Source organism: Malaclemys terrapin, chromosome 3, assembly GCF_027887155.1.
Source record: "Malaclemys terrapin pileata isolate rMalTer1 chromosome 3, rMalTer1.hap1, whole genome shotgun sequence".
Taxonomy (NCBI): domain Eukaryota; kingdom Metazoa; phylum Chordata; order Testudines; family Emydidae; genus Malaclemys; species Malaclemys terrapin.
The window spans coordinates 91821496-91833872 of record NC_071507.1 but is presented as its reverse complement, the minus strand read 5'-3'; the positions used below and the strand labels follow the sequence as shown (position 1 = coordinate 91833872).

Sequence of the window (12377 nt, the reverse complement as noted above, 5' to 3'; positions counted from 1 at the left end):
CAGGCACAGACACTGTAATGCTGTCACATCGCTAGAAGTGCTCCTGCCAGGTCAAAGTCGAGGCACATTGACAAAGTAATTTCGGGAAGCTTGCATTCACTGTGCTGGTATTGTCATTTCTATTGTACAACACATTTTTCAGCTGTTTGTTACCATTCATTTTTTTAAAACAGCCAGCAGGTAGAAATTTGGCTTACAAGTTCTCAGCTGGGTATCTCATTTTGCTTTCTGATTTTTTGAGTCAGACATGTTTATATAAGGAAATACTATAAAACAGAGTATTATTATTTTATAATAAAAATATGGTGTATTTATGCAACCCATAAATACTGCAAATATATTTTAACTGCCGTCAGCTTTATTTTTTAGATCTGAATTAAGTTCTTCTTGCCCAGGGTGGGTTAGGGAAACATTTAATTGGCACTTAATGGCCCATCATGAGAGAAGCTTGAAATATAGCGGGTGAGGCAATATTGTATTTTATAGTAAATAGCATGGGGCCGTGCTAGGATGCTTACCTGGTTCTAGTATATTGACTCTAAAAATCTGTATAACTTAACTCAGAAATAGTTTCAGTTTTTTTCACTTTTCAGGGAAGTAATGTAGAATTTGCCTGGTGTCAGTGGATATTTTGAGATGTAAGGTGGAGGGGGAAGGGAGTGTGACAGCTGAATCACTCGATTTCTTTTATGTAGTCAAAGGGTTTGTTGTGTACGCACATGGTGACTTTCATTAGTATTATTATTTAAATGTGTATTGCAGTAGCACCCGAAGGGTATGTCTACACTGCCAAAAAAAACAAAAAAACCCGCAGCAGTGAGTCTCAGAGCCCAGGTCAACTGACTCAGGCTCGCGGGGCTCATGCTACAGGGCTAAAAACAGCAGTGTAAATGTTCAGGCACAGGCTGGAGCCTGGGCTCTGAGACCTTCCCCCCTCACTGGGTGTCAGAGCCCGCACTCCAGCCTGAGCAGTAACATCTACTTTGCTCTTTTTAGCCCCATAGTGCAAGCCAGGCTCTGAGACTTGCTGCCACAAGAGTTGGGGTTTTTTGCAGTGTAGATGTACCCAAAGTTCCCAGTCAAATGTAATGTTAATTGCACATGAGTTTTGTGTTGTGTTTGTTTTGGTTTTCTTAATATATTAATGGGCTCAGTGATTTTTAAAAGCTTTTAGAACTTCATTACTATATGGGCATAAACCAAATACAGTTGGGAACGTTGAGGACCAAGGATAGCATCATTAGGACTAATGAAACAAGCTGTGCAAAGGTCCTGATGTTTCAGGAGCAGGAATTATTTCCGGATACTGGCAAGATGCAATACAAATGTGAATGAAGCAAACCGAAGCAAGGCATCCTTCAAGCAAGAGTGAGCTGCATCCATCAAGATGATGTGATTCCTGGATTTGGGGCCAACTCTGACCCACTGTCCCTTCCCAGAAATCAGAACTGATTAACCCTGGCTGCCTCCTTCTGTTGTTTCTCCTAGCAGCAGTGTACACATTTTTGTCATTTAGTCATTGAGCACATGCAGACAGGCCAGGCGCTAGGAAGAGTTTACATGACAGATTGTAGCCAGCTAGGAAAAAAAAAACAGGAAATGCAAAGTTAAGGCTAAGTTAAGATTTTTTTTCTAAATATTCTAGAGTTCTGTGTTTTTCCTTCTGGTGAATCTTTGTTTACAACAATTACATTAAAGGATTTGATCCTGCGAGCCCCCCTCAGGTGGTTCTCCCACTGAAGTCAATAGGGGGGCTTGGCAAATCAGATCCATAGCTTATACATGGACTTGGATAGTCTCATCTAGCAGATTTCTAAAACTCAATTAGTTGGGAAAATATTCTAATATCTCATGCAGTGAAAATGTCCGTCTGGTATTAACGCTAAAAGGGTATCTATAGGTTTACTTAAAAGGTACACTGTGCATGTATTCCATCACCAGCTTTGTATAATATCTTCAGTTAATTGGGCCATATATAACTGCTCATTCTCATTGGAATAGAGCTCTTCACAGAATTCTCTCTCTCTCCTTGTAATTATAGTAAGAATGTAGCCACTTAACAAGGTGAAAGAGTGCTGGCAGTGCAAATGCTCTCCATCCCTCATTGAGATCTCAGTACAAGTGCAGCTGCAGATGAAATGGGTGGCCTTGCAGAGTTACCTAATCTAGACATACACACTAAGCATGGGCATACCTTTTCCTTGAAATAAATGGTTCAGAGGAAGACATCTGCAGAATACCAGCTCTGAAAGTGCAGAGTGGAAGCAAAGAACTTCAATGTCCTTTCATACTGTGCTTCGCAGACTGCTTTACCTATGTCATTTCTTCAAGAGCCGAAGTATATTGAAGTATATTCCACTCTTAGTGATCATGTTTGAATGATGTGTAAAACCAAGGTTCTAACACTTGTTAAACTTTCTGTTGCTATTTTCACAAGATATGAGGAGTTAACCACAGTGTTCTGTTCAAATTCTATTTTTGGTAATTGCTTTCTTCTTAACTAAAGTTCCCTCTATATTTAAAAAAGGATACAGGATTCTTTCCATAGAGTATTTCTCTCATCTTATCTTATAGGTTGTGTAAGGTTGCTGTGCACTGTTAACTGGCTGCCACATTTTTGGTAGATGAAATTATGAAGTTCTCCTGATACAGTGTTTATGTATCAGTTGAGTTAGTAAAGTAATCCTTCAGGGTGAAAGTTGCTATATAAATATTTGTATTGTGGTACTGATTATGTGATGAAGTTATGTCATTTTATGAACAGGGTACCCTCTGACCTATTATTTAAATTAAAGGTCCTTCTTTGCCTAGATGATTTCCATTCATGTTGCTTTAGGCTGTGGACTAAATTCATAGTTCTAGAAAAGATGGGGGATAGTACAACACTGAATATACCAATCTCAGAGGATGCTCAGGAAGGCTGACATATTGAAATGCATAGAGTGTAAGCAGAGTAGAAGACTCATTTTAAAATAACTCTTTTCTCCTTGATGATTGCTGCTTCCCTAGTACATTGATTGATATATCTAATATGTCTTTATATTAAATCTGCCAGCTAATTCTGGTTCCCTACAAGGTCCACAGACTCCCCAGTCTACTGGTAGTAATTCCATGACAGAAGTGCCGGGCGACTTGAAGCCTCCAACACCAGCATCAACACCTCATGGACAGATGACGCCCATGCAGGGCGGCAGGTATTGAAAACTCAGTGCTTCATTTCACCTTTCTTACCCTTGCTACATAGAGTAGAACAGTGTGCCATCGGGGTGTCACTTGTATAAAGAAAAGCAGATTCAGGGTTTTTGTATGTTTATTCTTTCCATCTTTGCATGGTCATTTTGTTGCAGCAATTATGGTTATCAGCCTTCTATTCCCGTAATAATGTACATTTGGAAAAAACAGAATTCCTGAGTTGATAATCAATGCTTCAGTTGTCAGTGATACTTAACCTTAAAATTTGAGAACATGGGGATTTTTCTGAGTTGAAAGTGGGATCATGATCATCTTTATAATGGTCCTTTCCATCATAAACCATGTACATGTGCAGAGCAAGGACTAAAACCCTGCTCCTTCACTTCTAACCATACAGTCTCCTGCCCCTGAGCTAAAGGGAGAGTTCTATTAGTTATCAACTAGCTGTTAACTGCAGGAGGACCGTTCTGTTTTATAGAGAAGGACCCTCGTGTTTTTATTAAGCAGCAGTCAGCCAGCCAAGGGTAATGTTCTTGTGCAGACACAGCGCCTTATCCTTCTGCCACTAAAGTCTATGACAAAAAACTCTCAGCAGTGTCAGTGGGAGCAGGATTGAGATCTAGACTATCCACAACAAAATCATTCACAACTTTGCTTAATTATAATCTCTTGTCTTCAGCTGTAATCGGTGCACAAGTTTTCAAAGAGATCTGACTATGTGGAGAGATAGAAGGGGTAGTAGCAAACCTTTTTTAATGACCTCTCATTCAAACAGTTCGATTAATTCTTTTTCCCATTTGTAAAAACATTCTCATTTGCCTTCAGAATAAATGTGGCAGTTCTCAGAACAACTCAGTTTTTCAAGCCATGTTTATAAGGGCTTTATAATAAAGCTAGCTGAAGCCACAAAGGTTGTTGCTGGTCCATAATATTTAATGGTATTGAGAAGGTAAATCAAGTGCTGCTGTTCATTCTTTGTCATAATACCAGAACAAGGGGACACCGAGTGAAATTGAAAGATAACTCTATTTAAGACTGATAGAAGGAAATACCTTTTTGACACAATAGGTAATTAACGTGTGAAACTCATTGCCTCAGGGTATTGAGGCAAACAGTTGATCTGGATTCCAAAAAGGTGAGGACTTTTATGTGACTAATGGCAATATTCACATTCACATTAGATTGGATAAAAAAATCCCTCATGCTTAAGGAAAAAGCAGGGGTAGGAAGAAACTTTTCCTGGGGGCAGGTTATTCCATAATTGTCTATTATGGCATTTCTTACACCTTTCTCTGAGGCATCTGGCGCTGGCTACGAGCAAAGACTGGATACTACACTAGAAGGACCATAGTCTGGTCTGGTATCACAATTTCTTGCATGTGTTCCTATGACATTAATGCCTCCATTTTGTCTGTCCATTTAGAAACAGTGCAGTTAGTGTGCACGATCCCTTTTCTGATGTAAGTGATTCTGCATTCCCGAAGCGAAACTCCATGACGCCAAATGCACCATACCAGCAAGGGATGAACATGCCAGATATGATGGGAAGGATGCCCTATGAACCGAATAAGGACCCTTTTGGTGGGATAAGAAAAGGTATCTACTAAGTGGCAGTCTCAGTGTGTTCTTCCCTAGTTTCATCCAAGCAACGTATTTTGATTTGTCAAGGTGTGCGTGGTCTGGCTCTTTTTGCATGCTCTCCCCGTCTCTTTGCATCATTGCCATCAGCAACATCATATCTCCACGGCAATAAAGGAAGTGTAACCACATCTCAGTCTTCTCTGGTCATTTTTCCCCCTCTCAAAGTTAAATTATGTAAGTGTAGGCTTCGGGCTTCAACGGGATCCCAAAATAGTTGTTCAGGACTATTACACAGTACTGTTTATGACTGGACTATACCGCTAAGGATCAGCAGGTTAAATTAGTTGGGCCTGGGGTTTTTTAATGCTCTAGTAGCATCTTTGAATATAGTAAACTATATTACAGCTTGGGATAGCATTTCTAATTGTTAGAGTAGGAAACTGGGAGTCAGAACTCGTAGGTGCTATCATGGTTCAACTGCAAATTCACTGTGCAGTTTTAAGCAAATCTCCTAACCTCTTTACCTCAGGTTATGCAGCTGTAAAATAGGTATACTTAACTGTGTAGCACACAGAAGTGTTACAAGGTGTAATTAATTAATGTTTGTTAGACATTTTGAGATCCTGTGGTGAAAGGTGCCACGTAATTCGAAGTTTAGTGTTTTAGAAAGTTAAAAATGAGAATAACACTAAAGCTAACTCAGTCCCCGGGTGCACTTCACTCAGGGTCTTTCTGTGAATTTTAAAGTATCTTAGGAAAGAATAATTTGAACTATTCTCCTACATGTTTGTGTATAGGAAAGGGGGAGGGTAGGAAGAGGTTCAGAGTTCATAAGAGCAGAAGAGAGAAGAGCAGATGATGGAGGTTTAAGAGTATGCAGTGGCAGCTGAAAGATGAGGTAACGGAGAGGAAAAGGAAAAGAACAGGGAGAGGAGAAGAAGTGATGATGTACTGGCGTCACTAGTTTAAAAAAAGAGAGAGAAAGTGATGCTGATGAGACCATTTGGAACAGCAGCTGGGTAGAGGCCTTATGTTTCTTTTAAATCCCATGCCTTTTGCCCTGGACCCTGGTACAGCAGAACTTCAGGGGAAATAACATCCTTTCCGGCTTAAACTTATTTTGATTTCCACGGTGATGTTGAGATCAGGTTGGTTTACTGCACATACCCGTTTATTTCACATTTAGATTAGGTCACAAGTGAAAATTAGTTTTGTCATATCATCTCAGGCTTCTTGGAAAGATGATCACGTGTGATTCAGATCTGTTCCCTCACTCAGCTCATTCTGCTGATGGTGTCTCTGCATTTATAAAAGAGTTTGGCAAGGTGGTGATTGCATACAAAACCTGGGGAACAATTTCAGGGCTTCCTGTAGCATTTTTAAATACCCTCTTATCATGCATATACCCAATCTCTAGCTCCTGGAATTAATAGAACTACTTCTTTGATTCTTTATTATAAGGGTGCCTAGTTCTCTCACCTACTATTCTTTCCATTGCTTTAGTTACAAATCTGGCCTGCTCTAAGGCAGCAAGTGACAGAAAGTGGAAAGCTTGGTTCTTGGAGAAGTCCTATTCTTCCTTTGCCTCCTTACCTTCACCCTCACCTCTGTTTTTTTATGTCAGATGTCTCAAACTAGAGAGTTGAGATGGGGCTACTTCCCTGAATCCTTTGTTACTAAATGATGTCATGGCTGGTGCTGACCAAGTCTCTTCTTGGACCCTTAGAATTGTACCTACCTTGCCCAGGGGGATACCTCCAGGATACAGGATCCTCTACACAGATATCAACCCCATTTTGGGAAAGGGAAAGAAAACAGCCCTGTGGCTACTGAGTGCTAATTAAAGCCATGAGGCTAGCGCATAAGCCTTTCTGATATCTAGAGATTTGAGTTTGAGTCAACATTGTTGGGCTAAGAAGAGCAAGTGTGAACAGAGTCCAACTTGAGTCTTTAGGACACTGAGGAAGAAGAAAGCTTTCTACCTGATGGGTTTAATTCTCTAACATGAGATTCCAAATCTGATTTTTTTCATTTGAAGTTATTTGATATTCTGACCACCTTGCTGTTCCATCTTATTGATAGTGCTGATTTATTTGCTTTCATCACTCTCCTAGAGCTTGTCAGACACCTAGTAATTCTGCGTGGCAGAGTTAGGCCTTCAGGAGTTTTTTCAAATGATGTCATTTAACAGACCTTGGAAGCTCATCTTTGAAACCAAAAATAAGACGTTTAATTTGCAGTTCTTCCATTTTTACTTATTATTGCAGTGCCTGGAAGCAGTGAGCCCTTCATGGCCCCTGGACAAATGCCCAATAGTGGAATACAGGATATCTATAACCAGACTCCATCTGGAGCAATGTCCACCATAAGCATGAGCCAGCGGCAGCAGTTCTCTTATGGAGGTGGCTATGACAGGAGGTGAGTCAATCTTCAGCGAAGTTAGTGAAAATGATCCTGTCGTCTTCTCCTTTGCCCCATTGTCCTTTACAGAGAACCTAGCAGCCGTCACTTCCTGCAGCTGCTTACTAAATCACTTGGAGTAAAGCCACGGGTAATGAGAGAGTCCAGCTTTTTGCCGAAATTAATAGGAAAAGAGTTGTCACACTTCAGAAGTCACTCAACCTACAGCTGATCAGCAAGTGGGTCTGCTTGACAGCTGCTTTTTGCACGCTGTTGTGTTGTGCTGTGGCTTGCTAAAATAGCACTTGTGTTAGTCCTCTTGCCCTGTTCATACCTAAACGGAAGATGTTGATTTTTTTTATATAAAAAACAAAATATACATCTTAAAAATGTTTTCTTTGGTCTGCTGGTGACTAGAACTTCATTTGGAGCTTTCAGGGTCTATACTGTGCTGTAGGGACACTGCTCTTCAAGTGTGTGACCATAGTGATCCTCTGTACTGAGGTTCAGTGGCTGAAGGTTTAGATCTCCATAGGTCCAAATTTCAGTGAAGTAAAACCAATTTTTCCCCCCGTTTCCTTATCCTGGGAAAGTGTTGTTGGTTTTTTAAATCCATAGAATCACTGATGTCTGATCATTGGGAGCAGGCAGAAAGGTTTGGGAGTGTTTGGATATACTGAGTTTTGCAGTATGTTTTGCAAGCTAGAACTGTAGAAACATTTTTTTCCCATTGTTACCTTCAATTAGTTGTACGGTTTTGCTTCATTGCTAACATTTCCTGATGGCAGCCAATGTAGTGCACAATATTGGCCTCCTAAGTTAATAGTAGGCCAGTTTTCACAATCCTAGGCTGAAGCAGTAGGGAAAGAATAACACAACTGTAATCATTTTGTTCAACAAAAGCCACGTTGCTGTGTTGTCAGCCAGATTAAAGGTCCCAGCAGAAGGTCTTAGGCCAGAAGAATCCTTTCCATTGAGTTTTATTGATTTGGCGATTTTGGAGAATAAGTGCTTTTTACAGAATGAGGTTTCCTTTGTCATTTTTAGGTCGGATCATGGGCTGGGTCCTGAAGGCAGTATGGGACCACCTGGTCAGAGCAACATGGTGCCTTCAAACAGTGACCCAAGCATGTACTCTCCTAATCGTTACCCTGGCCAGCAGAGGTGAACATTGATTTCTCTGTTTATAATATCTGCATTAACCAGATAATCCTAAATCCTAGCAGCTACTGATTGTGTGTAAACAGAATGTTCAGCAGCTTGGTGTGTTATTTGTTTGTGTGTTCCTATAGAGATTTTTCCTTTGGGTTTGTTTTTGGGTTGGGAGAGCTATTTGATTTTGTGTTTCCATAGAGCTATAGATGTTAGAAAAGGAAATCACACAATTTGGTGCCAATACAGGATGTACACGACGTTATATTCTCAAATTGTCCATTCTAGTTTTAAATTATTCAAACTTTGAGGCTTATACAAACTCTGAGGCTCAGGTGGTGGCCATTGTATAGTCTAAGTAACACTAACACTTAAGGAGCATTTCCTGATACATAGCCTCCATTTTCCTTTGCCCAGTTTCATCTCATTACTCTGTTATATTATTTCAGACAACCCTAGACAATTCCTACCAGTTAAGTAGTTCTTTTGACATTGCTTAGATAACCTCTCTGTCTGGCTTGATTTTTGGAGATATTGAACATCTACCACACCCACAGAAATCAGTGAGAGCTGTGGACGTTCAGCACCTTGAAAATCAGGCCATGTTAGTTCTTTTAATTCTTTCTAAGAAGTCAAATTCTCCAGCCCTTTCATCTTTTTTGCTCCTTTTTCCTGAATTGCCCTTGAACGTATTCTGGTGTCCAGAACAGCGCTCAAAATTCTAGGTGTGGTCTCTTTTGTATTGTATGCAAAGGGACTGCTAACATCTTGGTCTGTGACAGGATGGTTTTGTGTACACTACCCATACTGAAATTGATACTTGTTGTGTTACCGTATCACACTGCAAGCTCAAATCCAATTTGCTATCCACCATCAGCGCCAGGTATTTATCATCCTTACTGCTTTCCATGTATTTCCCTTCAAATGATTTTCTGTTTAATTTAAAAAAAGAAAATTAATTAAAAGTATGCCCAGTTAAGCACTCAAAAAATCAGGAAGTGCCACAGGTAAGTTTGTAAGTGCAACCTTAACTCTGTACTTTATGACACAGTATTTCATTAACTGCTATACTATTCCTCAAAAAAGAACAATATGTCCTCATTGAGGCCATATGTAAATTGAAAGTTTTAAAAAAATTACATCATCATCACGGGTAAGTGTTGGGATTTCACAGGGTCGGCACTGCTGCAATATTTCCAACAGTGGGGAGGCAGAAGTGGCCATCCCACCACATGGCACTAGCCATTGAGGCCTGTTTCACTCCACGCTCAATTCCAGCCCCAGCCACTGTGGCTGCGTCCTGACTGGCCAGCCAGCAGTTAGAAGCCCCGCCCTGGCCCACCCCACAGCAGTCACCAGCAGGAGTGGGAGTGGCTGGGTCAGAGCCCCCTTCAATGCCTCTGATTCCCTGCTGAGCAAGAAGCCCCCTTACCCTCTGCTCATGCTCCAAATAGTGGATCCTGGTCTCAGTTCCTATGGTGTCTCACCCAGGCCTGCCAGAGGCTGCTGTGGGGTGGGCCAGGGCTTCTAATCAGCACACATTGTCAGCACCATTGACAATCTCTCCATTGGTTGGCTGGACAGGATGCAGCAACGGCAGCCTGAGCCAGATGGCTGGCACCATGTGGTCACACCCACACACGGTTTCCCTCAAGCAGCCGAATTAGCCCAGCCCTGTGATTTTTCCAATATCCCTTGGGCATTTCTGCTTCTGCCTCCCCACTATAGGAAAAATCACAGTATTGGGTTAATTTCACTATTTCCTTGCAGTCTGTGAAATTGTTATTTACATAGGGCCTTAGTCGTCATACATTTATTTATTAAAAGTTCCAGAGCATAAGTGTAGCACCTTGAAATATTTTTCATAGTTTGTACTTAAACTCATTTTGTGCTCTAGTGAAAATGACAAATTCAGTTTAAACCAATTTTTAAAATATTTTTTATATTCAGTAGAGTCTTTAATGTTCCATAAAATGGGTTTCTTGATGAGACCCACTTTTTAAAACTCTTTAGAATTTGAACGCACCCTCTTTGCGCTGTAGGTCAGATATTTTATTTACTAGAATATATATCCTGCTTCATTCTGTTACAACTATATTGTTTTATTATACTCTGTGTAGTAATTCCTTCTGGTACATCCTTGCGGCTGACTTCCACCAATAGTCTTAGTGCTGAATTAGTGCAATACTTGAGAGCTCCTGACTGTTGGAATTCAAGGAATTTAATCGGTTTTGTGAAGGTCGGGGGTTTGCTGAGTCTCTTAATTTTCCTCTCATTGACATCTTTGTAGGGGGTCAAACAACTTTGGCAACATGCCCAAAAAGGCGTCACCATCCATTCTAAAAAATTAAATTATCATCACTGTGTTAAAAGTCTTGGTATGGAAATTAGGTGGTATGGAAAAGAGAATGTTTCGTGGTGGTGGCCATCTTTAAGGTGTAGAATCCTCAGAGCAATTTCATTTGTCCAGTGGCTTGGAAGTTCCAACAGTACTAAGTGCTGATTTGAATGCATCATTCTAGGCATGAACCATATGGGCAGCAATATCCAGGGCAAGGACCTCCTTCAGGACAACCACCGTATGGAGGACATCAACCTGGAATGTATCCACAGCAGCAGGTAAAAGAGGTGGAATCATTTATATTCATGACATTTATTTTGTAAACATCAACCCCCCCAAAATACACTTTATAATATGAAATTAAAACAAATTCTTAAAAGGCATGTAGTTTTCGCACAGGTGAGCAACATAGTGTGGGCCAAAATCAGGGCCCATTTTAGCAGCAGATGTGCAAGAACAAGGCCATGTACTAGTTTATGTTGAAGGGTATAATTTAAAGTTGAGATTCTGTAGGGTGACCAGACAGCAAATGTGAAAAATCAGGACGGGGTGGGGGTTAATAGGAGCCTATATAAGAAAAAGACCCAAAAATCGGGACTGTCCCTATAAAATCGGGACATCTGGTCACCCAAAGATTCTGTGGTGTGGAATCCATGACAGGTGAAAGCCCCACGTACAGTAAGCAGGTAGATCAAAACAATGCGATTCATAGGCTGATAATATTGCACCACCCAGCTTGCAGAGATAAATAGGAAAGTTGCTGACTGGAAGAGCAGAAAGCACTCCTGTCAGGCAGGCAACTGAAACCAAGGAAGTCTGGCAGGAAGAGAAAGACCTAAGCGTCATAGTTGCTAAGGCTGGCATAGAGTGTCACACAGATAATCCAAGACTATCATAAAACTTGCCCGTGAGAGAACATGTACTTTGAATGTATAGCAGATGATATATTCCAATATATTACTAACACTGAAAAAATATTTTAAACATTCCAATATTTGAGCCTTTCTGTAATACATAAAATATACAGAATATGCTGGAAAATATGAGTATTGTTTCTAGACATAGGTTTTGTAAAATGTATTGGTAATATGTGTCCAAACCCTGGCCCCATTAAAGTCATTGGCAGAAATCCCATTGACATCAATGGGGCTAGGATTTCACCTCTATGTATGATAAAGCGGTTGGTACTCACTCTGTAATTATGGCTGGTGCTAGGTTCCTATAATAAGACAGATATTCAAACATGCCAGGATTCCCCAAAAATAAATTTATCTTCCTGAAATTTCACATACCACATCTCAGTGTGGGGCAGAGGTTTTCTAGGAAGTTCAGTAAAACTCAGAAGTGACGCTCTAAAGTTGCAGGGTTTTGAAAATGTATCTAAAATTCACTTTTGAAATGTTATACTTCTCTTTTTTCTCTCATACTATCTCCAAAATGTCATGGTCAAGAAACTCCACATTTGTTTTGTTGGTCTTGCTGAGGAGCGTTTTTAGCAATTTGGGGTGATTTAGTGGAGAAATTACAAAGATCAATAACAAAAATAGCCTGTGATACTCCACACTACGGTATCCAGGGAATGAGTTAACGAGGTTCTCATTAAAGACGGGAACGCCCTAAAATTTGCAAAAATATACATGGCAGAGGGGCATTGCTGGCACATGATGGCATATATCACATTGGTAGATGTGCAGGTGAACGAGCCCCTGAT

At 40.5% G+C, this 12377-nt stretch overlaps 1 protein-coding gene across 10 annotated transcripts in view; it reads left to right on the top strand.

Annotated features, from left to right (window-relative positions):
* The window catches only part of ARID1B (AT-rich interaction domain 1B), a 402274-nt gene that overhangs the window by 378504 nt on the left and 11393 nt on the right, over nt 1-12377 (top strand). For 6 of the 10 annotated variants that reach the window (XM_054022819.1, XM_054022815.1, XM_054022818.1 and 3 more), the window contains 5 exons: nt 3056-3194; nt 4616-4788; nt 7041-7191; nt 8221-8337; nt 10848-10944. In XM_054022819.1, the coding sequence (XP_053878794.1) occupies nt 3056-3194; nt 4616-4788; nt 7041-7191; nt 8221-8337; nt 10848-10944 (677 nt within the window). The remainder of the gene's footprint in view (nt 1-3055; nt 3195-4615; nt 4789-7040; nt 7192-8220; nt 8338-10847; nt 10945-12377) is intronic. The other 4 variants (XM_054022823.1, XM_054022822.1, XM_054022821.1 and 1 more) reach the window with 1 other exon arrangement.